The following is a 26,745-nucleotide window of genomic DNA, read 5'->3' on the forward strand; positions in this document are numbered from 1 at the left end:
TCTATGCCTCGCCTAATGGCAACTTAAGGCCATTTTCTCTCATCCTGTCACTTGCTACCTTGGGCATCCAGTGAGGGATATAGAAATGGCAAACAGACCTTTCTCTGCTGGGGAGGTTTGTTGGGAAGAATCACTGGAGAGGGGATTGGGAACTTCACTAATGTTCATGATTTTTGTGAGGAAGAAAGCAATCAGAATTTGCTCAAGTATTTAATTTTTTGTCAGATATTCCCTTGCAGGACTCTTAATATCAAAAGGATCACCATGAGAAGTTAGGTTTGCTGCAGCTATTACATACATTACACCATAACATACCACAACTTTACCCCAACTCTGTCCCTTGCCCATTTCGCTTGTATTTTTCTCCTGGTGTCAGAGTAGCTGAAGGAATTGAGTGAAAGAAGGCCACTGAATAAAGGAATAAAACCAGGAAGGTTGCTACAGATATGATTGACTTCTCCTGGGAGGAAATTCAAGGTTGGCAGTGCTATGCCACAGTGTGCACTGACTGTACCAGTGGTACAGCACAGGCTTGGGGGTGACTTTTTCTTGAGGTGGAATAAAACTCTTTGGAAGTGAGATGTTTAATCAGCACCTTTGATGCCAGGCAATGTTACAGATGATTAAGCAGGAGCTTGTACTCATAAAAGTAAATGTGAAATTACTCAGGAGTGCCAGCAGTCTGGGAGGAGATTTGCAGAGTGTGGTACAGGAAGGAGCATGAGTGGGTGATGAGAAGCAATTCAGGTAGTAGAGAAAGCTTTAATGTCCCCTGTGATCCCATGTGCCTCTGAGACTGAGGTTTGGGACCAAGTGCTGGCTGAACAGCAAGCAATGAAATTCTTTGTGGTTGCTGGTTCACTCCCACACTCAGCAAAGCAGAGCTCTGGATGTCTCCTTGCATAAGCACGGTGACATTGAGGGCAGTTGGCTGTGCCTCTCCTTCTGCCTTGCAGCCAGGACACCATGAAGGACCCCTAATTTATGTATCACTAAAATAAAAAGAGGTGATGGGTAAGACAGCAGAGGTAGCCAGCTTTTTAAGGAGAACTATGAGCTGGGCAAGGCAAGGTATGAAATAGAAGGGTTCACCAGCTTGGATGTGGTTAAAAAGGATTTAAAGCCCAGAGACTTCGCCAAAGGAGATAAACCCAGACCTCTGTCAAGAGGAGTCAGTTTTCCTTGAAACATCAAGCAGGTGGGCAGCATCTTTCCATGAACAGCTAATGCTGTTGGGAGCCCATGGGCAAATCTCTCTTTTTGGAACAGCAACTCACAACTTGCTACAGAGATTTTCCCATGAAACAAGAGGAAAGCACAGAAATATTGGCTGACCTGGGATTTACTGACAGATGTGCAGGGCAGCACAGAAGGCAAAAATTCATCATTAGAAAGGACTCAGTGTGAGCCAGAGGCTGGGTAATGCAACTGGGCCAGTTGGTGTAACTGGTAGAGGTGTGACATTCACAGCAGTTCTGTGGGACTGGAGAAGACTTTGGGTTGGAAAGGACCTCCAGCAGTTGGAAGTGAGATCGGGTTTCCTTCAACTTCTCCCCACTCTCATTTGGATAACACAGACCTCACAGAGTTTGGAGGAAACAAAGCAAGAGTAGTTTCCTTCCATTTTCTTACTCTGACCTTTGTTAGAAAGCAAGTGTTTGGCAGAGTGTGAGCTCCCTGTGCAGCTGGGTTTAATATGCATGAGGGAAAAATTGATCCTCAGCTGCCTCATGACATTATGGGATGCTGAGTAAAAGTCATAAATCCAACCTGCAATACTAGGGAAATTAGTGATTATGGAAAAAAAAATGAGGGAGGCCGTTAACTTCAGGCACAATGGAAAAATTGGCAAGAAAAAGGGATACCACAAATATAAGACTATCTAGGATAAATTGGTTTAGAATTGAAATTCCTCCTCTGTTCTCTAAAAGATGGACACTGAACTGAAGACGCTGATATTGGAGGAAGAAATATCACCGCTCCATATCTGGTTTCCGTTTGGGTGGGTTAATAGCAACATTAATTTGGTTCCTTTCATACTCAGATGTGCGACAGATCCCAAATGAGCCAACATTCAGGCCAATATGGGGGATCTGAGAAGTTGCCCCAAAGGTTTGTCTGTGGCATTTGCAACTGATTTGCAAGGAAGAAGTTTTCCATGGAAGAAGGTGCACCAGGCTGAAGCTGCATTTTTGGGAAAAGAAGATGTGTTTGGATCTGTCTGTATGGGAGGCAGGGTAGAGCCTTCTTCCTGGGCTGAATGTCCATGGAAAATGGCCAGTGGGAGAGCAGACACCATGAGCTCAGAGCGTTGATTATCAGGTGAAATTGGGCTGGTGGGAGAAGAAATGGGGTAAGGATGAAGCTGAGCTCCCAGTGTTACCAGTAAGTGTTGCTGAAATGCTGTCCAGCACTTGCTAAGCATCCTAAGTGGATGGTCCAAGAGGCATTTTGATCAGGAATTGGGAGATGCTCTTTGACATGGATACAACTTTGTTCGATGCAAGTTGTGCTGTACTGGTTTAGCCAAAAAAAATGATGTTGGGGAGCAAACAAAATTAAGTCACTTTAAAAATTCTTATCCTTTAGCACAGAGATATGACTCCCTGGAGACTGCAGAAAGTTCAGTTTTGGCTTTTCTGTATTAAATTTTAAACACAGCAAATAGAACTAAATCCAGAGGGTGGGACAAAACTGCCTTCAGAGCAGAATAAAGCCTGCAGCACCTTGAAATGTTGGCTTTCAGCCTGTGCATTGTTCCTGGCACATTTGGGAAGCTCATGGAGAAAGCGTTACACAGCACGCCTATTGAATTTCAAACAAATATAAAGCACCTAAATCCCTCTCAATTTATTCATTGAAAATATCTTCTACCTTTTCTGCATATTGAACCCTCTGCAAAATCTAGTTATAGAAACACTAGTGGTAAGTAACTGGATTTGCCTGTTGGATGCTTTGAGGTGGAGGATTTGAGTGCTTTGGAGGGGATTGAATAAGTGTCTCAACACGCAAAAGCAGCACAGTTGGACGTGATGGGATAAACTGAGAGGAATGCAAATAGAAATTTCAGTAGAGAGATAACAATGACACTAAGACAATCACTGATACAATGGGTAAACTCTAAAAATGTTCCCAAAAGTGAAGGTTTGAGCTTAAATGGTGGGTATTTTTTAAATTAACACTGTCTACTTGGTTTAACAAATGAGACTTTTATTCCCTTCATTGATTTTGCATGGGCAGAGAGTAATAGTACAAAGGGGGATGGTTCTAAAATAAAAGAGAAGAGATTTAGGTTAGCTATTTAGAAAAAATCCTTTAATCAGAGGGTGATGAGGCACTGGAACAGGTTGCCCACAGAAGGTGTGGATGCTCCATCCTTGGAAGGCCAGGCTGGATGGAGTGTTAAACAATCTGGTCTAGTGGAAGGTGCCCTTGCCCATGGACAGGGGGTTGGAACTAGATGGTCTCTAAGGCTCCCTTTAACCCAAACCATTCTGTGATTCCATGTTTTCAAATGTAATTAACATTTTTAATCCTTCTCAAGCCATATATTGTGTTCCCAGTTCTTTAAAGGGCATGCTCTCTTTGTGTGGGCTTGATTCTTGCAATAGGACACGTGCAAACATTAACATCCTCCATCCCTTTGTTGGCTGACTCTTGAAACTCATCTTGCTTGCTGAAATTAGACTTCACTTCTTTTTAACGACTCCTTCACTTCTTTGTTGAATTTGGAACCTGAAGATTCAGATAAACACCCATCTGCACATCACCAGGCTGCAAACATAAGGCAAGTTTATATTATTTATAAATGTCAACAGCATGGGAGTGCTCTCTAAGCAGCAAAGCACTCTTGCCATGAAGAGCTGGCACAGCAGTTGGGCAGTGCTGTGTGGAAGCAGTAATGGGCATCACCATATATCTTGTTCTGAGGTTTATGTACTTTGCACAGCTTCCAATGCAGCCATCCTGCTAAAAACAGGTTTGGGGAATGAACATGTGCTAAAAGAGCAATTCAGAAGAAACTACTTAAACGCTACCCTGGGTTTCCAAAGTGGCAGCATTATTCCGAGGCAGTACTTCGTATGACAAGTTAAAGAAGTATTATTTAAAGTGTGTTTAGTTAAAATTATGGATATTCAACACTAAGAAACATGCCCCAGCCAGCCTGATCCAAGCTTTTTTTGCAAAAGCTTTTCACATAACAGGCAGAGCCTGCCTCAGCATCTTCAATAGCTGCTTTTGAATTGCCTGCAAACTGTGAACAGCATGTGAAAACCCATACATTCCTTGCTACAGAGGATTTCAAGCCTTTTCTGTTGAAAGATAACTGCTACTATGAGCAGTTCTGGACAAGAAACCATTGCCCTGAAGAAAGCAGTGGGGTACGAGGACAAGTCGAGTGAAACGTGTAGCGTGATCTTACTTTGTGATATCTATCTAACCTCTCCAAAATGTTTTATGGAGACCAACTGAACCTGTTAAAGGGGTTGTCACAGATGTACATGGGCTATTTCATGTGCCTAAGGAAGATGGCCTCAGAAATCTCCTCCTGTAGTGATATGACTTTCTCATTCAACAGGAGCCATCACAGGAGCCAGTTTTTCTCCTGGAATGGGGACAGGAAAACATACTGCTGCCTTCATCTGAGAGCTCAGCCAATGCACCATGAACTGGTTTGCGCTGTTCTTACTCTGGATATTTCTTGCCAGGGAAGGAGACATCATAAACCTGTTTAAAAAAAAGATGACTGTTTAGGAGAATGGGAAGCGGGAATTGCTTTTCTCCCTCCTCAGCCTATGGATTTGATTGTTGATGTGAGCAAGTTTGCACTGTAAAGGCAGAGTGAAGCTGAGAAACACTCAACAACTTGAAAGGCAAGAGGTATCTCTTTCCTACCTACCTCTGCCAGCATTGGGATTTGGACTGAAAACCCCAGCATTGGCAAGCCCTCTGGTTCAGTCTGCAGTTCTTGATCATGTTTCTATTGAAACTGATTTGTTTCACCATTTTTTCTTCTTTTTTTTAAATATTTTTATGTGAACTTGATAAAATCACAATAAATCTTATGGTCCCAGAACAGCCAGTGTGTGTTGGGAATTGCTACCATGAAAAGGCAAAATGATGGAGTGGGAGCAGCGGGGGTGTGGATCTTGGGACACTTCACAAGCAGGAGGAATTCTATTCCCAGGCAGTCCTGTAAGGCACAGGTTGGTGAAAACAAAACACATGCTATGTTTTGCCACTGTACCAGTCCCAAAAACAGCACCAAAGACACAGGGCAGGTTGCCTCAGGCTGAACCTCCACAGAAAACTCTGCCCAGCCCTGGGAACAGGCTGATGAAGCAGAGAGAAACCAGTTTGTGTCCTGGCTCGGGTTGATAAGCCAACTGACCCCTGCCACAGCCAAGACCCATTCCAAGAGAAGAGTTGTCTGATCCAGAAGGGCCAATCTGCAGGCAAGTTTGATGGAGAAAATTTTAGCACATAAAGTCCTTCAAGTCACTGTAGAGTAGAACAGACTGTTTCAGTTGGAAGGAAGGGATCACCCAGTCCAAGTGCCTGACCACTTCAGGGCTGACCAATTTAAAGCAGATCGTTAAGGGCATTGTCCAAATGCCTCTTAAACACTGACAGGCTTGTGGCATCCACCCCAAGCCTGTTCCAGTGTTCAACAACCCTCTCAGTGAAGACAGGCTTCCTAATGTCAAGTCTACTGTGCTCCTCAGTACTCACAGCAAAGGTCACACATTTCACAAGAGTGTAAGCTATGAATTGATGTCCTCTCTCTTGCATTGGGACTCTACCCCTTGTTCCACTCCATCCTCTGCAGACTCTGGAGACAGCCAGCCCTAATTAATGCACTTGCATAACTACAAGGTTTCTGATCTCTTCACAGGGAGCTGGAGATAGCCTTTGCCATTTTTAAAGGTAATTAGAAGTCTGTACTTGGTCCGGTTTATGTCTGGTAATGACTTAAGTGAATGCTGAATATTTCCAGATAGGCTTATAAATCTGTAAAGTTCATGCTTCTTCAGGGAAGGTCTGGCAACATAATGCACATCCATCTTGACTTTTTCTCTCATTTAAACAAAAATAAACATTTCAGATCAAGATACTTTTTTGCTCTAACATAAAATTCTAAACTCAGCTTCTGGTTCCTTTACAGGGTGTGTAATCTAATATGCTGATGAATGAGAGATATTTATAATTTTTAGCTCTTTTCTTATTGGGGTAACAATATCTGACGGTCTTAACCAGCTCTCTAGACCCTGCATGCAGATAAAATGATGGCCAGGGTCTCCAGGCACATCCCCAGTGTCCAGGGACATCCGTGACCAAGCAGGGAAGGTGAGGGTCAATGTTGGATAATACCCATGGTTGGAGAAAAAGCTGCAGAGCCTTTGTCCCTCACTCTGCCCCTGGCTGAGAGTTTCCAAATGCAGACTCCCTCATGAGCCCGTCTCATGTTTTCAGGTGTTTTCCAGATTCGTGTCTATTGTAAAGGCCACACCTGCTGCTGCTTCATCAGAACAGTAATTTTTTCAAAGGGTAGTGGAAGAAATTGTTCCTTTTTTCCAAATTTTTCCCCCCTCTCTCATTAGTTTCATCTTTAGTGCATTTCTTAGTGCATTCTATGACTTCATGGCCAGAGAAGACCCCACAACTGGAGAGCTCCAGGAGCATGTCAGATACACCTCCTTGATTATGATGATATATTATGAAGATATCAGGTATCAGGAATTAATTAAGGGAAAAAAGGTAATAAGTCACCTTTTTTTTTTTGGTAAATCACCTCTTAGCAGTGAGGTAACCTGCCAGTTTTCATCTATATCCCAGGCAGTAGCTGACTCTATCAGGGTGCTTCAGCTTAATCCAGCCCAACAGGCATCCTTTCAGGTGATTTGTGGGAGTGCAGCCAAGGCTTAGTGATTATTTGTTCTAAACAGAGAGCGAGCTGTAAACAAGTTTCCTTGGCTCCTGCTCTGCAATGAAAATTCCCAAATTCTTGAGTTGGAATTTTTTTTTTTTGGTAACTTTCTTAACCACAGCTAAATTTCATCAGCAATCCTGGTTTAGATTAGTATCCCCTGTGTAACTTTCATGCTAGGATGATGAGCAGTTCATGGACCACTGAGGGTTTGCTCTGGGCTTTGAAGTTGTCTTTTGGGGGCAGGTAAGATCCAGATGTCTTCAGGTGTTTAATATTTCATGTCTCTGTATCAGGCACAAGCATTGCCCAAATCCAAATATTGGTGTATCACGGGGTTTTTTCCTCCTGCCAGTGACATGCCTCTGGGCACTTGCTCACCCCGGGATGCCTCACTGCAGTTTTCTCAGTGAGTTTCATGGACCATTTGGATCAAGTGAGTGGTTTACTGAGGGGTTTTTTTGGATTAGCAGGCTGGGAGTGCAAGCCTGAATTAATGTTAATGAGAGCATCTCTCAGGTTTTGTCTTCAGGGCAGTAATTTTTAAGCAAGAGGAAGAGGGGGGCATCAAAGACAGTAGTGTTTGGGGGGAACTAAAATCAGAACTCAAGCTGAAGATGGATAAATAATCCCAGATCTCTGAGTGACTACTGGCATCATACCACAAGACACTCCCTTAGTATAATTTCTAAAGGTTTCTTGTTTTGTTCATCTGCCTCAGGCCTTCTGCTTCTCCTGGTCAGAATCTTTCAGAAAAAACTGTTATTTGCTTCCAGTCAATTGTAAGTTGCTTGGTTAACTCTTCCCACAGTTAAACTGCCCTGGAAAAACTTTGTATGTGGTTCTTTGTGTGTGGTTGAATTTCCCTGAATGACCCCTGTTGAGGAGGGTCCCTGTTGTCAGTGTGCATGCAAGAGGAGGATGGAAAGCAGGCAGTGGGAGAAGCTCTGACCTGTGGTTTCCTACAGGAAGAGTGATGGCAGTAGCCTCATGAATCTCCACAGCGATCATCAGGGAGGTGATTTTTTTATTTCTACCAGGTCTCTGGGCAGACAAGTGTCCAAGCTGGGATCACCCACTCAGAAGTTATTTACATCCCACAAAACCACCACTTCCCAACCTGGGATGGGTTCACTGCCCTCTGTTCTGTTTTGAGGGGCAAATCTTGTCAACTCTTACAGCTTCTCTCTTTCTTCTGCCCACCCCCACCCTTTGTTCTTTTCCCCACTTTCAAAGGTATTTTGGATGAGTAGGTTTAAAATGAATGTTTATAATAAAATGTAGAATGATGACCCCAGAACAGCCCATGGAGTAGGAGCATGGAACCAGCAATACTCAGAGCTCTTCTTGTTTGGGTTTTTATTTTTAAATTAAGAACTACCTATGTAGCTGAGCAACACAGTTCACATTCAAAATTTGTCTTCAGAAATATTAAGGGTCATCTACAAGTGGTCAAAAGAGGGCAATTCATATTCTGTAAGACTGCAAAGCTTGTTGGAGCATCACTGCCAACTTCCATGGCACGGGACAGAAAATTTCCTGCAAGAGTGACCCTGCCATGCACCGAGACATCATTGCTTAATGTCAGTGTGTGCTTCAGAGAGACACAGAGTGGCAACTGCACCTCTTTCACAGAGAGGTAATTCCTCAGGGAGGGACATGGTCTCTCCGGGCCCCTCCCCTGCTGGTCTGAGGGGAGGTTACAGCACAGTGAGTGCTGAGAGAGGAGCTTGTGGCGCTCACTTCGTGGAAACCTGAACTGCAAATGCCAGGAGTGTTTTGTTCTCCGAGGCTGCCAGCCCTGCACTGCTCACCAAAAACTATCTGCATTGAGAGCTCCTCCCCTGAGGCTTTTTTTCAGCTTGCACCTCCCATAAATCCTTTTGGCATCTGCAATAGGGAAGAAGCAAGAATCCCTAGCTGGGATCACAGGCCTTTGGAGGCAAGGATTTTACATCAGGTGGTAAAAGATAAAGGCAGTGGTGTGTGTGCAGAGATCAAAGGCAAGATCCACACTGCCTATCTGCATGCCTTAGGCATCTATCTGGAATACTTAAACATAGGATGGTGTCTGGGACTGTCCTGGGTGTCTGTGTCTGGTTCAGCAGTGTTGGAAGGGGGCTTAGAAGAGCAGCCCACACCAATGGCCAGAGGGAAACAGCAGAGCCTTCTGTGAGCTTATGAACTGCAAGTCTTGGCCAGGAACTCGGCACTTGAAGCTGCATATAAATAAATTATGTATTAACCTTATAGAAAGTGAGAAGCAACCTCTCCCCTCTTTCAAGAGCGTTTCACAAGCAAGTGCCTTCAGCATCATCCCAGTGATATTGGGCACTTCCATGGGAATGGGGACAGGGATGAGCCAAAGCCAGTTGGGGGCCATATGAAGCCTACAGACAGGCAAAGGCAGAGCTGGAACACAAGAATAGCATCAATCCAAAGGACATTTTCATGCTTTCAGACCACAATATGGGCAACAAGGTGGTCATTGCTTCATCCTGGCACCTTCTACCATTCTGCAGTGCAGAATTGCTCAGGAATAACCTGACAATAATTAAGACATGCAAAGTCTTACTTATCTTAAGTCACACTTATCTGGGTGGTGGATTCCGGCTGTTTGCCTGATGGATTTGCAAAAATCAAATAAGAACCACATGTGACCTGTTTAACACTAGTCAATAAGAGATGTGTTTTGAAGGACTGTTCCCATCCACTACCAGGGTGCATCCCTGTCTCGCTTCTTGAGCAGTTACTCAAAAATCCGGCTGGTAAATCCAACATTCATTTCCACTGACCATTGTAGGGTAAAAAAGCATTAGCTCTGGCATCTTTAGGGTGGGTGCTTTTGATATGACATGAAACTGTGGGTTGAAAGCTCAGCCTGCTGCTTTATCTCCAGGATCGAAAATATGTGTAATGTTTTCAGTTGCCAGTGCTAAGGCTTTTGGTATGTGCTGTAATACTCAACTGCAAAAGAGTGATTTCCTGTGGAGACCACAGGAGCTGTTACTTGAAATGGTATCGATATTTTTGCCTTTGGACATTCATGCTCTTATTTACAAATAAGGCCAGTAGTCAAAGACCCAGTGTGTCACCTGTAAAAAACTCACACTTCCTCATTTTCTGGTGATGTAGCTGTAGTAAATCTGCTGTTGTACATGGATTTTATGAATTCACTCCAAGGAAGTATTTGACCAGCAAGATATTGGGCTAAAGAAGAAAGTTCCATTGTGCTACCTCACATTCCACCAAATAAAAAGAAACCCACATAATTAATTCCTGAGCTGTTCTCAGGACCACGATTTATATCATCCAAGTCTCATCTTGAATGAAGAGATGCTTGTATTTCCCAGACCTTCTTGCTAACAGATTTGTGAAATGCTTTTTCACCCCTGAGATGTGTTGGGTTATTGTCAAGTGATAGCTCCTGCTCATACACCTGAGCCCTGTCTCATTCCAAAGCTCATTTAACTGTCTCAAACAGAAGCACCACACAACAAGAACAGCAAAGGACTGCCAAAAACTCATCTTGTCTGACTGGGTGAACCTTCATTTCCAGGACCCAGCACTGAAGTGCCACGAGACCCACACAACTGTTGGCAAAGGTGCCCCACAGCTGTCAGACATATGGGGCTGCCTCCCCAGCAGTGCATAGGGATGGTTGGGCATTTTTGAGCCCCACAGGGCCTGTAGAGCAAGAAGAGTCTGGGTATAGAGCAACCCTATGGCAAACTTGTCACCTCCCCAGACAGATCAGCCTTACGGCAGAAACTGCAGAGTTGTGCTGCGATATCAGCCACAGCTCAACGTCACTGTCTGTCACCTCCACATTCCTGGCTTTTCTTTAATCCTCAAACCACTGTCTTTTCCCCGAAATGCCAGTCAAATGAGTGATTGAAAGAGAGATGTTTAAGTTGTAGGCAAAACTCCTCGCTCTTCATTAGCTTCCCCGCGGCGAGTTTGACACACACACAATACACCCACACACCACCAAACAACTTCCACGCAACTCAGACAGTTTTTTTTCTAAAGGAAGAAGAAAAAAGAAGAAAAAAGAGGCTATTATATGTTTTACTACTTTAAATACTTGTGAGACATGTAGCTACAAGAATTCTCCTGATGATCCCTGAAGGCAATAATAAAAAGGAGATAATAACACTTTTTTCTCTATATAAAAAAATATAGAAAATTTTTGGATTAATTCCTAGAATACTGTAAGTTGGAGTACAGGCTACATCCCTGCCTCCCACAGGTAATCAGGTGTTGGAACAATACAGTTGATCTAATTGCAATAGAGGATATGAATGTGAAGAAATAAAGCTATCTGTCACATTGCAGTCCAAATGACATGCAGTCCCTGCAAGCTTTTCTTTTACGTTAGTCTAAAGCCAAAGGCCTTTCAAAAGGGTCCAGCGGTGCTCAGTGACAGGGTCAGAGGCAATGGGGACAAAGGGAAATGCAGGTGGTTCCCTCTGAACGTCAGGAAACGTGTTTTTGTTGAGGGTGCCTGAGCACCTGCACTGGTTGCCCAGGGAAATTGTGGAGTCTTCATCCATGGAGATACTCAGAAGTCATCTGGATGTGGTCCTGGGCAACCAGCAGTAGGCAGCCCTGCTTGAGCAGAGGGATGGACAAGGTGACCTTCAGCCAATCTCGCCCATTCTGTGATTCTATGAACTCCTGGTCCCATTTCTTAGCTCTGTCTCTAGCAGCCTCTGTCCACAACATCATATAGCAGCATAGTGATTAATAAAATAGTGCTCACTCCTGAGTGATCAGAGTGATTTCCAAAATATTCTCCTAATCTCCTCCAGAAAGAATACTAGAAATGTTTTATCTCCTCAAATCATATATAATTAATGGAATAGAAAAATTCAACAAGTTATCATAATTCTCCTTGGTGAAAATCAGTCTACCTTTGATTCACCTTTCTTTTTCTCCTTGATCAGAGAGAGGCTTTAGTAATTAACATTTTGCTGAGAGAGGTTTTTCGTCCTTCATATATCCATTCAGTCTTTTTGGTCAGGAACAAAACAACCAAAACCCATCTAAAATGGTTGATAGAGCATGACCACTTCCCCATTCCTGGAGGTGTTCAAGACCAGGCTGGATAGGGTGTTAAACAACCTGGTCAACTGGAAAGTGTCCCTGCCCATGGCAGGGGGCTTGAAACTATGTGATCTTTACAGTCTCTTCCAAACCAAACCATCCTGTGATTCTTTGATTCTAAAAAGAAGTGCACGTGTGGTCATGTGTATGTTTTGTAGGAAAAGTATTTATCTGTGTTGATATTTTCCAGTGTGTGTGGGCCGATCATCATGCCCAGAGAGAACATATTTTCCTGGTATATTTAGTTATGCAGTGCTGTATGCTTGGTGGGAGAATTCAGAGCAATTAATCTGGGAAACTGATGTGTGTGTGTGCTCACGTTTCCTAATGCTGCTCTGCTTGGAAGGTAAAGGACAAAAGAGGCTCATGTACTCACCCATCTCTGTAAACTCTCCTGAAGACATTTGTTCATAAAAAAAATTGCATTCTGGCCCCGTAAAATAAACCATTCTTCAGGAATAATGTCACCCTACAGTGTGGGTAATTCTGGTTTTCTTGCCTACTTGTCTTCAGAAACAATGTCACCCTACAATGTGGGTGGTTCTGGTTTTCTTGCCTACTTGCTGTGGGATGGTGACGTAGTATCTGGGGCAGTGAGGTTTGAGTGAATTCAGAGCTACCCTTTCCTTGATGCTGCCCAGATGTCCTGGAACTGATGGCTCCAAGTCACACACATCGCTCAGGACTCCACTGGACATAGCCAGGCTGGATGGCTGTGCCCTTGCAAGGAGCAGAAATGCTAGAGGGTGCAAAGCTAGAGGGATAAAGAAAGGAGTCTGGAAAAGTGCAGTGCTGATCCTACTCTGAAGCGTCTCAGAATTAGAGCACTCAGAAAGGGAAGGGGAAGGAAGCCAGTGGATTTTAGTCTGGTTCAGGGGGCTGTTGTAGCAGTTGTAGAGGGTAAGGGAGGAAGATGTTTTCCGGTTACAAGGTGCCGTAGGAACCTAAGCATCGAAGTGCTGAACAACATGAACATGCTGCTCATTTTGCACAGTATTGAGACATCTCACTAAGCTGGGAGGTACTTGCTCAGCAGCAGAGAACACATTTTTCTTTTCCTTCCACTGTCTAAACTAAGGTTTGGGTTATCCAGGTTATTTAGGTGCATCATTACCATTCAAATAAAAAAAAATAAATCTCATCATCTCTCAGGACCACATCTAGGAACAATAAAAGGGGGGATACTACTCCTTTCCCCCTCTGCATGGCTGCTGCAGAAGGAAATGAGTAATAATCAGTCTCTTTCTGCCTTGCGCTGCCACCCTCGAGCAGACAAGAGCTCACTCAGCCCTTGACCTCACGTCTTGGTAAACACACTGGTCTTGCCACAGAGGAGCAGGAAGGTGAGCGGGCCAGATGGTGCTTTTTACCTCACCTCCCTCCTGTGAGCAAGCAGAGCCACCTCGCTGTCCTCCTGCTGTCCAGACCCGCGGCAGTGGAGCAGGCAGGGTGTGCTGTCTGTCGCCTGCAGCGCCGGCTGCCCCGCCGGCCCCCGGCTCCTGTGTCTGTGGGGAGCCAGTCGCTCTCTCCTCGCCCCTCTGCCGTGCCTCCAGGGCCAGCTCTTACCTTTCCAGCAGGCTCTGGGCTGTGTGCGGGTGCACATTGTCAGGTATGAGCTGGGGTGAAAACACAACGTTCTTTCATCTTCTTGGTGGTACCGATGGGTGCCTGCGATGGACAGTGGTCCTGCTTCACTGCACAGGGTGTGTGCAAGCCCCTCTGTAAGAAGGGGTGTCCTAAAATAAACAAATGCCTCTCCCAGCAACAGTGATGGAGAGCCCGGGGCTGAGACTATTTCATCTTTCCCAGAATAAAGTCCCCCTCAGTGAGAATCACATCTACTTTATGGTTTTGCAGTGCCTGAGGCAGTTGCAGGCAGGCATTTCCGTGGGGTACCAGCTTTTTATCACCCCATTTGGTCTGGGGCTTCATGGCTTATTTGAGTGGAGGAGCAGCCCTGACTCTGGAAGCATCACCATGGCTGTACAGAGGGAAACAGGCTCCACCAAGCCATTGGAGTCCTCCACAGGGCACCTCTGAGAGCAGGAAGGGAGCCAGGAGAAACTGTGCAGGGTGGGAGCTGCTGTCAGCTGGGGCTACTGGATGGAAGGATAAGGAACAGCAAGGTGAAAAACAGCCCAGCTGCTCCACACCCAGGCATACCCTGTCCACATCCAGTGTACCCTGAAGGCCAGGAGACCAGGGATAGGAGGTGCTGCCTTGCACTTGACGCTGGGGAGTCCGGGACACAATCCTCTGCAAGACAGTCATGTGCTGATGATTCAGGAATCACCAGGGGAAGGTTCTGTAGTGCACATGTAAGGACTTAGAGAGTTGCCTGTCTCAAACACTGTCAAGGCCACAGAAGGAACTTGCCACAAGATATGCCACCACAGCAGGAACTTGAGAAAAGCGCAGAAGGAACAGTGGGTGGGTATGTGCTGTCTTGGAGACACGTGTGAGTAACACTAGTGGAGAAGCTGATCTGAGGAGCAGCAGCAGATTTCCTGTCAAATATGTTTCATTTAAAACTTATTTGCTGTGTTCTGCATGCAAGTGCTGGCCACTTCGATGGTTTAGGAAAGAATTTATAGGATTTATGCTACTTACACAGTAGCTTACTTAGTGTTCCCCATGTGCCTCAAATGCTCATTTTAATAAGAAACAACCCTGACACTCATTTTGGCTGGCAACTATTAACAGCTTATAAAGTAGCCTGAGGGCTTTAGTCTGGGTAATGTACTCTGAAATCCCCAGTAAGGCTGAGTTTTGTGCTGCAAAGCTGAGGGAAGCAGAGGAGCGTGGCTGTGTGCCGCATCATCTTGCCTCAGCATCTACCTGCCTCCTTCTAAAAAGCCTCAGAAAAGCTTCATTACTTAATACCATGGGCTTGCAGTTTCCTTTTCCGTTCAAATTCCAGTTATTGAATAACCCCTTGTGCCAGCAAGTGTAGTTGCTCTTCTCATCTGCCGTCTGTTTAATATTCACCCCGACGCTGTGATGGGCAGGTGGAAGGTCCAAGACGCGCGGCGGGAGCATCCTTCCTTAGTGCACCTGGAAACCTTGGCATCAGGTGAGCAGCTGAGGGGAGAAAAATCATCACAGACCTGCAGCTCCCAGGCAATTGTGAGAGAGGCTCCATATGCTCCCGTGCCCACTGGAAGAGCTGGTTGGCATTGCACCAAAATTTTTTCTCCCCCCTCCTCAAAAGCGGGTCTCCATTCAAACCGCAAAACTACGTGACAATGGATTCTGCTTTTCCTGTATAAAATCTGCCTGTCAGGAGCACGGGTAGCTGGTAGGGCAGGATATCAAGCTGTTAGCAGACCTCAAAGGGGGTTGCAAGGGGATCACATTGATTTTCACCATGGTCTATGTGACACAGGCTCTTTTGGGTTGGAGACAGCCAGGTTTGGTCCAGCTGTACCATGCCAGGGAGGTGTTGCAGAAGCAGCACCCTGACCAATATGTGAACAGCTTCCTGATGTCCAGAGCTCCAGAATAGTATCACAGGAGAGCAATAAAAAGGTGTGACGTGATAGACCATAGCAAGACGAACCAGACCAGGCGTGGTTTAAGGTGTCTTGTGAAGAGCCAGGTGATCCAAACATTGAATCACAGTAGCTCAGGCAAGAAGAAGCAGATCTTGGGATTTTGTGGCACTTCAACTTTTGGTTTGGCACCTTGATCCCAGAAAGAAGGGGGTTTTCTTGAGCAATTCCCTCCTCTGGACCAGCAGCCAAGGCTGGTGGGACCTGTAACCACGCTTTGGTGATAGAAAGGCACAAGGAAGAAGCACTCACATCAGGCTACAACCCTGAATTGAAGGAAAATGCAACGTTTCAGTCCAACACTTGCACAGACTCAGGGACTTGGTCAGCAGCAGTCAATTTGGAATGATACAGAGGTCTCCAGTCTCTGCAGCCAGCAGTGGGAAGGGATTGAACTGGGCAGGGTGGATGCCTCAGACATGCAAATGATGTGTCCTCTCCCAGGAAGGCAGTCAGGGCTAGAGAACTTTTTCCTGCAATTAGGGCCACAGTGGAAGAGTTTTCCCCTCCTTTTTTCCTTCCTGCAGAGATGACCAGACTCAAGGGCAGCATGGCCAGGTTTGGTTTCACCAGAAATAGAGAGGGGGCTAGAAGCAGGATTAGGAATGGGTTTGTTGAGAATGGCTACAGCAGAAAATCAGGGCATAGCCCCCTGTTTGCCCTTTCCCCATCCTAGTTCCTGTCAGAGAGCAGCTGTGGGGCAGTGCCTGCCCCATGGACCAACCCCTGGAGTTGCACCCAGCCCTGTTTGGTCCCATCCACCAGCAGCAGTGGGGCTTCAGCATGGCAGAAGCTGTTGTTCCCACATCAGAAGCTGATAGACAGAGGAACAACAACAGTGCACTGGGAGATCCAGGGAAAAGGCCCATCTGTCTTGCTTTTGAGGATGATTAGGGAAAGTATTTGACTTGGCCAGCATGGGGAATTACACAGAATGGCAATGCTGAGGCTGACTGCCTGGCAGTGGCACGGAGTGGGGGAAGAGCGAGAAGGTGGCAAACTAAAATCACAGCCTCTCCTCCAGGATAAAATCCACAGCTGGACACAACCCATGCACAGGTAAGAAATGAGCCTGCTCATTCCTAAAATGCTGAAAAGTCCTGTATGTTCAGCTCCTGATGCATTCTGCCACAGCTGTGCCTCCCCACCTGCAACCAGGGCCACATCCCACTGCTCCTGGACATGTGTCTCTCCCTCATATCAGGCTAAAATGTCCCCAGCTGCTTTCCATCCTTGTTTCTCTGTACAAGTGACCTCATTTTCTGTATTTACACCTTTCCCAGTCCATAAGTCATTAGCAATTATAGCATAGTTTGAACCTCATATTGGTTTCTTCTTCAATTTTTCATGGAAGTGTTGAGTGTTGTCAAGTCAGATTCATTATCGAGTGAATACTTTATATTGCCATCAGCAATGAACCATGTGCTGCAATCAAAGAAAGACATCAATGTGATTTATTTTAATTATATTTATTTCCCGTAATTTTTTATTCATTGAGTCCTTTCTCAGCTCTTCCACATTTTTGCCAAGGATCAATTTCAAGCTGTAAATCAGTAACAGTATTAGCATTAGAAATACTTGGCTCTCCAAATTTGCCTTTTCAAAATACTGGCACAGCTTCAGCTCTCTCCCAGCCTTCTGCAACTTCCTCAGCACCTCTATGTAACTGAAAATAATGGTGATTTAAAGAGCTCTCTGGCCACATCTTAAATTTGATGCATATTCTTGCAGCGTCGTGATGTTTAGTCAGGGTGTACCACAGTGCGGATGCAAATTTTGCCATGGATGTTTCACCCCACTGTCCCTACATGGAACATTAATGATGCCTGTATCATGTTCACCATGAATTTGCCGGTGTCCCAGGGGGATGCTGTACCAATGAAGGTAAAATAAGGGATCTGAGAACAAAATGTGGTGAACCCCTCGAGAACAAAGCAGCTCAAATCATTGCATTGCAAAAATCAGTTTGACATTTTGTCAGTCACTCCTCACCACAGCAACGGCTGGAACGAACAGTCATTAATTACCTTTGTCAGGTGAAATTTCTTAAATTACCTGCAGCTTCACTTCCAGGAAACTCCCACTTTCAGCTGCCGCTGACAGTTTAAAGGGCACCTCTCCTAGCAGTAAGTTTTAGGAAAAGTCCAGGAAAATTACCAGGGGATGAAGTCACGCATGGCTCACCTCTGTCTGCCAGGACCCGTACGTGTCCTGGAGTCGCCTGCCTGACCTGCCTGCATTGAGAAGAAAGGTCAGTGGGCCGGAGGTGGATGAGGAAGGTGGTTAGCCAACCTGTCATGTAATCCACGGGCATTCTTCAATGACCTTTTCTTCTCCTTCCTAAAAATCAAAAGAAACACGGAGCAGACTGCCTGGAGAGCTGCTGCTCCTTGAACCTTGACAATACGCATTCAGCATCACGAGGAGACGCTCGGCAGCCAGCATTCAGCACACGCTGCCCTCACTATCGAGCTCCCATACAGATGTTCATTGAACTGTCAGAGCACCGAGAGGAAAATAAATTAATTGTAAGTGGGAGCAGGTTAGTTAAATCTATTCTGGAAGTATTATGTAGCCATTAAATCGCATACAAAACTCAATAATAATGGTTAATAATGTTCTTCGGAGGAATTAAATAGAAGCTCAATTTATAATGCTGCTCGGCATTCAAACCAGAGTGTTCCACCTTCCTTGTACATGATAAACATTTAGTAATTAATCCTCACAAAGCCTCAGTGAGGCAGATCTCTTCACATCACTGATTCTGTGTATAAATGGGAACAAGAAGGTACAAGATGCCTCCTTTGAAGCTGTGGTTGCATATGTCTTCAAACAAGATTTGGGTCTCTGGGACCCCACTCAGCATCTGTGTTTGAATAATGAGAGGTTTGTAAAAAGCCTAGGAGCCAGGATCAGATGTCAAGGTCTCTGTGCCCCTTCAGTGTGCTCAGGCCATCGTGGCATGTTTCAGTATAATCCTGCAGTGCAATCTCCAGAATACTGATAGTTTCCCCACATGGTCACACGGAATAGTATTTAGAAGAAAAGCTCATGGTCTTAGGTCTCAAGTACAACCTGTAGGAATTGGCCCATAACAAAGCTGTTAATTGAGATTCAAAAGAACAAACTTACAACCAACTGAAAGCTGTTTTTTGCAGAAGACAGATTATAGATAGGTATAAGATCGATGGGATCTGGGCTGTCAAATAAAAGCAAATTTAATTGACATCAGGATGGTGGACTACCCATGACTACAGACAAATTAGAATTATCTAATGACATTTTAAAACTATCTCCTGTCTCCCTGTCACTGCTTAAGCACAACATGAATAAACACGGGGACTAATGAAAGGGAGTTTCCACCCAGCAACTAAGGTCCCAGGTAATCCATGCTTTGAAGTGTTTAAAGTGTCACTGTGGTGGCCTAAGAAGTAGTCTCCTACTTTTAGGCACCACCAAGCTATGCTGAAATTCTGGCTTGGACAAGGAAGCACTTTTTCCAAATCATTTGTGGCTAAACAACCCTTGGCACAACAAAAGTAGTAATTCCTCAAAAGAACAACTCAGTATTGGGGATGGACTGTCCAGAAAAAGCAGCATACTTTTTATATCCTCAGTAAAAAAAGCAGCTCACGAGTTTATTACAATTTTTGATACATCAGAGTTGTCACTAATAATAATTTAAAATATGTTGGAAAGAAAGAAAATGCTCTTTACTAGCTGTAGAGAGATTGGCCCATGGTTAGTGCAGGTCAGAGTCCCTTTCAGGGGAGCCAGAAGATTACTCCCATGCAACCCATCTTCTCTTTGAATTAATTAACATTAAAACTATGCTTTTACAAGGCAAGACACGCTAGATAAAACTCTGATTCTCTTGAAATCAACAAAAATTTTTCCACTGCTTTCAATGAGGGCAGGGTTTTACCTAATATTTCTAACAGACTCTTATAAAATAGTGGTGAAAAAGACTCCAAGGGTCATCCTATTTCTCTTCTTGCCGCAAGGCAGGATCAGCTACATCCATGTCAGTGCTGATGGATGTTTGTCTAACTGGTCCTGAAAGAGCTGCAACACTTAATAGCACCTTGAGCTCTGCTTCCATTTTCACCTGCCCTGAGACAGGAAAAGAAGAAGGGCTTTTATCCCCAACTGTGCCAGGATTTTTTGCTGGTTTAAAGGACCAGTGACAATTTTAACATTTGATGTTTCAAGGTCTGCTAAAGATAGAAGCTGATACTACCACCCCCAGGGAGCTTTCCCATGATTTATTGACATTTTTCCCTCTTATCTCTTCTTCTTGAGATATCTGACATGAAATCATGCCGTTCTGATTTCCATCTTCTCTTTTTCTCCACCATTTCAGTTCGGGTCTGATTTCAGTGGCTGTTCCATAAGAACCCATAGTCAAAACTAATGCTTTCCTCTGTCTGCAGGCCTGTCAGTCTTCCAGTGGTGCAGTGTAAAGTGTGCAACTCTAATTCTAGAACTGAAATGCCAACTACTGTAATTATGTTGGCAATGTGGAAAGGCAGGAAGGCAACAGAGCAATAACAATCGTGCAGGATGGAGCCTCGAGAGGAGGCAGGAAGAGAAGGACAGGTGGGCAAAACAATATTCAAGTTTGGTCCTTGCAGAAGAGAACTCCCATGGTTTGGTTATGCTTCCAGAAAGAAACATCATCAGTCATTAATTGCCCTTTGCCTGTAACCCAGTGCTCATGGAAACAAAGTCTTTGCTTTGGTTTCAAGAAGACCTGGATTACACTCGGAAATAGTAAAACATAGTTCCTAGTTCCTCATTGACAGGCAACTTGAAATATACTACTTGCATACCCTGAAACTACAGGAAACCTGCCCACAGCTGCTCAAAATACATTTATCATTTAGAATGGGAAACACGGACACGAGGATTAACATTTACAGCTGGTATTTCTGAACGTAAAGGTCTGAGACAGATGGTTACACATAGCAGTTGGGGAACGAGAGGTGAGTTTCCCATGCATTCTCTCTCATCCCAGAGTACACCATGCATTAAGATTTCACAATAAGTGTTTTTTTAAAAAAACTTGCTACATAGAATCCAACAGCAAATAGCACAATTTGTTGTTCATAAAGTATGTGAGAAGAGGCTTGATACCCTTAACCCTTACCAAGGGTTTTATTCCCCAAATACAAACACTTAGCAGTCTTTATGGGTGAAAGACAACATGAACCACGTTTTCAGCCAAGTCATAAAATATGTAGCTTCATATGTAATCACAAAACCTCCTGACATTAAAGGGTCCTATCTTTGCACATGGGGCAAAGTTGGTTAATGCTGTGAGTGACCAGCAAAGGTCAAACCAGCATTTCAGATCTCTTTGCCAGTGGATTCCTCTGCACCACTGCTGCCACCAAACAAGAGTGTCACTGGGGAGGTGGGAGGAACAGAGTGGGGCACTGGAGCAAGGATGCCGTGCTGCTGGATGGAAAAACCCTTACATGCTGCTTGCAGGAGAAATAGGAACTAACTTAGAGGCTGGGATGCAGGGTCTGACTAGAAAATGGGACTGTTGCTAGCACGTACAACCCTTGGGGATGCATTTTTAGCATCACCTCAGTATCTGTGGCTTTGAACTTCCTCAGGAATTTGTCAGGAATCATCAACATTTGAAATCAGCTTCCTGGGGCAGCAGGAAAGCTTTTTCTGATCACTACTGTCTAAAGAATAGGTTCCTGAAGGCATTATTGTAGTTTTTATTGAAAGCAGTGTAGATGAGTGGATTAAAAAAGGAATTTGAGTAGCCCAGCCATAGAAAAATGCTCTTCCAAATGGGTGGGATGTCACACGAGCAGAGTGGGTTGATGAGCTCTGTGATGAAGAAGGGGATCCAGCAGAGCACGAAGACCCCAATAAGGATGCCCACCATGAGGGCAGCTTTCTTTTCCTTCTGCTCTCTCCACGTGTCTCCGTCCGTCTGGAACGTAACAGTGGCGTGACGGACAGTGAAGACCATCTGCGGCTGCTGGGCAGCTTCTTTTACCTGCCAAACACAAACAACAAGTTTTTCCATGTGTACCTCAGGCAGCTGATCCCACTCAGCAGGTACAGAGCCAAACAATGCAAGCAGTGGCCAGGGCTCCCGGGGAAACAAAGGCCGTCTACGTCACAGTCTAATTGAGGGGAGAGTGGCTGTATGACCCTCTTCTGGGTAATGGAGACTATTTTAAGCGAGGCTTGAAACTAGAAAGAGTAGTGATCTATGGGGACTTGGGATTGCTCACACAGGATAGAAATAACATTATTTCCCCACTTAGAATCTGATCAGCAGAACAGGCACACGCCCACATGCCATGCACAAAAGTCTCCTTGCTTTCTCTGAACCCATTGAGTTTAAGAGTCCTTGGTAAGAGAGGCAAGAAAATCAGCACACATTTGCTTCGTCCCTGTAAGAAATCTTCACAGTGCACAGTCACCGTGCCTGGGATGAACTGACACGATGCAGTCACGATTAGGAAGGATTCACAAGGACATTCTGCACGTGTGTCTTCTGTCTGAGTAAATTCACAGTCAACCCAAAACCAAAGCCGGTTGCCAGGTTATCATCCCCTGTGGAGACAGGACCCCATCCATCCACTCTCCCCTCATCTCCCCATGGGAAGGACAGTGACCCCTTACTCATGCTGGCAAGCACTGATTCAGCATTCCATGGGGGGACATCTGTGAGTCACCACTCACCCACGTGGACCTCAGACTCACAATCTGGCCCAAAGTTGCTTTAGCTACAGTTTGTGTGCTCTCAGCTGGGGGCTCAGAAGGAGCCAAAAGACAGGGCTTGCAAGCTTTGCAGTCAGCTTTCCCTTGGAAGCCTCTGGGATTCAGAGGGCTTTTATGGGATGCTGTTTGCTTGCGCACTTGAGCTCTAAGTTTTCCCCACTTCTGCAAGGGCTTGGCTGCTGCCAGCGCTTCACCTGAGCAAAACGCAACCAAGCTGACCTACCTCCAGGGCTTCTGGTGTAATGGGGGTGATGGAGTTACTCTTCCGAGATCCAATTCGAAACTTGGCAGCCTTGTAGATCTTCCAGTACACAAAGAGCACCACGCACAGGGGTAGGTAGAAGGCCCCAAAGGTGGAGAAGATGGTGTAGGAAGGTTCCTGGCTGACTTGACACTCTTCACTGTCCTCTGAATAAGTCTCTCCCCAGCCAAAGAGCAGCGGGGCCAAAGAGATAAAGGCAGAGAGTGCCCAGGTGAGGGCAATCATGATGTTGGAGATGCGGCGCCGGGTGCGGAGCGTGTACTCCAGGTGGCGGGTGATGGACCAGTAGCGGTCGAGTGCGATGGCCGTGACATTCCAGATGCTGGCAGTGCAGCACAACACATCGAAGGAGATCCACACCTGGCAGAGTGACCGGCCCAGTCGCCACCGCCGCCCAGACAACTCGTGCACCAGACTGAGGGGCATGACGAGCGCTGCCACCATCACGTCGGAGATGGCCATGGAGGCCACCAGGTTGTGGGGCACCCGGTGGAAACTGCGCACGCGGAGGATGGTGGCCAGGACCAGCCCGTTCCAGAGGAACGTGGCCACCACCAGCATGGCCAACAGGGTGAGGACCAACACGCTGAAGACGGAGAGATGGGCCTGGCCGCTCTCGGGGCCGGCAGGGGACCCACTCCTGTTGCCGGTGTCCGGCGTCGCATCGGCGAAGCAGCTGAGGTTGAGCGGGCGTTCCATGCCGGGCTGCTCCGGGCTCCTCCGGGCGCGGTGGCGGCGGGAGCGCGCTGGGAATTGGGAGGGGAGGGGGGAAGCACCGCCCTACCGCGGGCGCGGGGGGTCCCCGGCCGCCCCGAGTGTCGCCGGGCGCGGGGGCTCCCGGCTGCTCGGCGCCGGGGGCTTCATCCCCGGCAGGAACAGCCCTGCGTCAGCCGCAGCTGACGGCAGCCCCCGGCCCGCCCCGGCGGCGGGAGGCGGCGGCTCCGCGGGCGCGGGAGGTGCGCGGCTGGAGCGGGGTTGGAGCGGGGCTGGAGCAGCGGGAGCGGAGCGGGGCGGCGCTGGCGGCGGCGGAGCGGCCGGAGCGGGGCGGAGGAGCGGCGGCCCCTGCGGAGGAGCGGCGGGCTGGCGGGGCCGGGGCGGGCAGGTGAGTTCCCCGCCGTGCGCGGGTGCGGGGCGGGCGGCGCGGCCGGGGAGCGGAGCGGCCGCGCCGGGCGAGGTCCTGCTTAGTCATGTCCGTGCGCGGGTCGGGACCGGCGCCGGGCCGAGCGGGGAGGCAGAGCCGGCCGCTGCCCCAGCCGGCTGTCCCTGCCCGCTTCCCGCCGCCCCTGCCCCTTCCCCAGCCCGCTTCCCGCTGTCCCTGCCCTGCCCGCTGCGCATCCCCTGCCCGCCCGCTCCCTGCTGCCCGCGCCGTGCGGGAATCAGCCCCGGCTTTGTCTCGGGGTGTCTTCTCTCCCCCTCGGGGCGTATGCCGTATACCAGCCGCAGAAAGTTAGCATCCCTGTGAAATTGTCCCCAGGCTCCTCTAAAAATGTGACAGTGAGGCGCCGTGGAGATTTCCGAGCTCCCAGTTATGCTACGGTCTGCGCCCAGCAAACCTGTTAGTAAGCCTGGTTACCCTGTGTAGGGGTAATGTGGCAGGGGATTATTTCTTTGAGAACTTCTGTGATGGCATTTCCTAACTTGTTAGCAATTGTCGGGCCTTTTATTAGAAATATTCATTCACTTGGCTGCTGTTATTAATTGTTCTATTAATAACATTAGCCATTAATGAAATGCTTGAGCATTTCCCCTGGTTTTTAGCACGTTGCTTGTGGTGAGTGGTGGGATTCTGGGCCTCATAGCAAAAGTCAGAATTTTACCCCACGGAGCAGGTTTTCCTGTGCCCCAGCTCCATTAAGGGATGTCAACCAGCTCCAGACCACAAGCCTTGGATGGCATCCAGGCAGGGCTGCACCGGTGCTGGCACACGGCTTCTCCAGACTGTCCCGGGATAACAAGTCCCAAAAGCTGTGGAGTCACAGTGATGTGAGAAGCTGGTGGGCACTAAAGTGGAGCTCATGGTCTGCATCTCTGGGGGGAGAAGGAAGGAAGGGCATCCATGTTAAGATTGGGTGACAGTGACATTTGCCAGTGAACTGCACTTTCAGAGAGTTTGGGGAGAAGACACAAGCAGAGGAGATGTTCAGGGAGCACCCAAATCATTCTGTGCTCACAGTATATGGAGGGTAAAACAAAACTGGTGATTTCTGCTGCCTCTTCTGAATCTCTCTGGAATTTTTGATGAAAAACAGCAAAGGAACAATAACAGGGGGTAATGAAAAAAAATGTTTTCTGGTGCTGCTACTTGTTTCTCTGTGCTATCAAGTGAAATGCAAGGCAGGGTATCCAAAACAGGTCCAGGACCTTGTTTTGGTGGGAGGGGATTTTCCCCATATGGATTCATTCTGTGCTGCTGCTACTTGTTCTCAGAGCTGGGGATCTGGCCTGTTGTAGTTACTGGAACAGATGTAGCCTTAGAGACTATAATATAATTTTGGAAATAAACTGCCATCTTTTGGGGGGAGGAATTATTATTTTATCTTTTATACACAAGCATACCGACAATTTTGGAATGAGTAGTTTTTTTACTTACAACTTAAGGGATAAATGGGGTTTTCAGGCTTTCACAAAGACTCTTGATTTCCAATTCCTGGTTAGCAAGGTGCGAAACATCCTTGACTGTCATTATATTGATCAAAACACTTAGCAACTGCCAGGACTGAGAGCTTTTTGTTGCGTGGGCTCTTCCCAGAAAAACCTATGACCCAGAATTAATAGAATCAGCGACAAATTATGGAATATGTGCTCCTGAAAATACATTATTATTTTTTTCTTCAGGAACAAATAGACAAAAATTACATTTAAAGGGAAATGAAAATAAAATTTATTAAATCTGAAGAAGTAAAACTAGATTACGTTCTCATGAAAAATTATTAATATTTTCAGTATCTTACTTACTTGACTTTAAAAAATATATATGTAGGCAGATTCTGGAGTTGAATGGGTCAGTCGTAGTATCAGAGTAGAATCAGAGTAGTAACAGGAAATAGAGAATGTAGGCAAATATATATATGTGTGTGTATATATATACATATACATATATATATATGGAAGCGCAAAGATTAAGGTGAAAACCTTACTGCTGTCTCCAGCTACCTCAGGGGTGGGTGTAGAGAGGGTGAAAGCAAAGTCTCCTTAGAGGTGCACAGCGATCAGATGAGATGAAATCAATGCAAGTCACAACATCAGGTATTGACTTGGGGGTGTTGGTTGATGAGAAGCTCAACATGACCCAGCAATGTGCACTCACAGCCCAGAAACCCAACCATGTCCTGGGCTGCATCAAAAGCAGCATTGCCAGCAGGCCGAGGAAGGTGATTCTGCCCCTCTGCTCCTCTCTGGTGAGACCCCACCTGGAGTGCTGCATCCAGCTCTGGGGGTTCCCAACATGTGAAGTACGTGGAGCTGTTGGAACAGGTCCTCCAAGAGGAGGGTCACAAAGGCGCCTAAAGGGCTGGAGCATCTCTCCTATAGAGACAGGCTGAGACAGTTGGGGTTGTTCAGCCTGGAGAAGAGAAGGCACTGGGGAGACCTCCAGTACCTAAAGGGACTACAAGTGAGCTGGAGAGTGACTGTTTACGAGGGTATGGAGTGATAGGACACAGGATAATGGCTTTAAGCTGAAGGAGGTTAGGTTTAGATTCTTTCCTGTGAGTGTGGTGAGGTGTAAGAGGTTTCCCAGAGAAGTTGTGGATGTCCCATCACTGGAAGTGTTCAAGGCCAGGTTGGATGTGGCCCTGAGCAACCTGGTCTAGTGGAAGGTGTCCCTGCTCATGTCAGGGGGTTGGAACTGGATGATCCTTCAGGTCCCTTCCTCCCCAAAGTATTGTATGATTCCCTATTCCAATTAGAAACTGGGAAATAAATGTTCGCCTGGAGAGGCGACAGTGAAACCAGTTCAAAGAGACTGTGAAATCTCCATCCTTGGTAATATCCAATCTGGACAGCACTGCGACTCACCTGATCTGACTTTGAAGTTGGCCCTTCTTTAATGAGGGTTAAATTAGGTGATGTCCAGAGGTCCCTTCCAACCTAGATCATTCCACAGTTCTGATTCTGCAATATTTAGGCATGTTGGCTGA

General features: G+C 46.4%; 1 protein-coding gene across 1 annotated transcript; it reads right to left on the reverse strand.

Annotated features, from left to right (window-relative positions):
• Nucleotides 1-20,497: 20,497 nt before the first annotated feature.
• HTR5A (5-hydroxytryptamine receptor 5A) lies at nt 20,498-23,490 on the reverse strand. Its single transcript, XM_027686942.1, has 2 exons — nt 22,568-23,490; nt 20,498-21,610 (listed from the first exon to the last, which is right to left on the reverse strand). The coding sequence occupies exons 1-2, from the start codon at nt 23,303-23,305 to the stop codon at nt 21,281-21,283; spliced, it is 1,068 nt and encodes a 355-aa protein (XP_027542743.1). The 5' UTR covers nt 23,306-23,490; the 3' UTR covers nt 20,498-21,280.
• Nucleotides 23,491-26,745: the final 3,255 nt, after the last annotated feature.

Source organism: Neopelma chrysocephalum, unplaced genomic scaffold (genome assembly GCF_003984885.1).
Source record: "Neopelma chrysocephalum unplaced genomic scaffold, ASM398488v2 Primary Assembly neopelma1_72, whole genome shotgun sequence".
In the NCBI taxonomy this organism is placed as follows: Eukaryota; Metazoa; Chordata; class Aves; order Passeriformes; family Pipridae; genus Neopelma; species Neopelma chrysocephalum.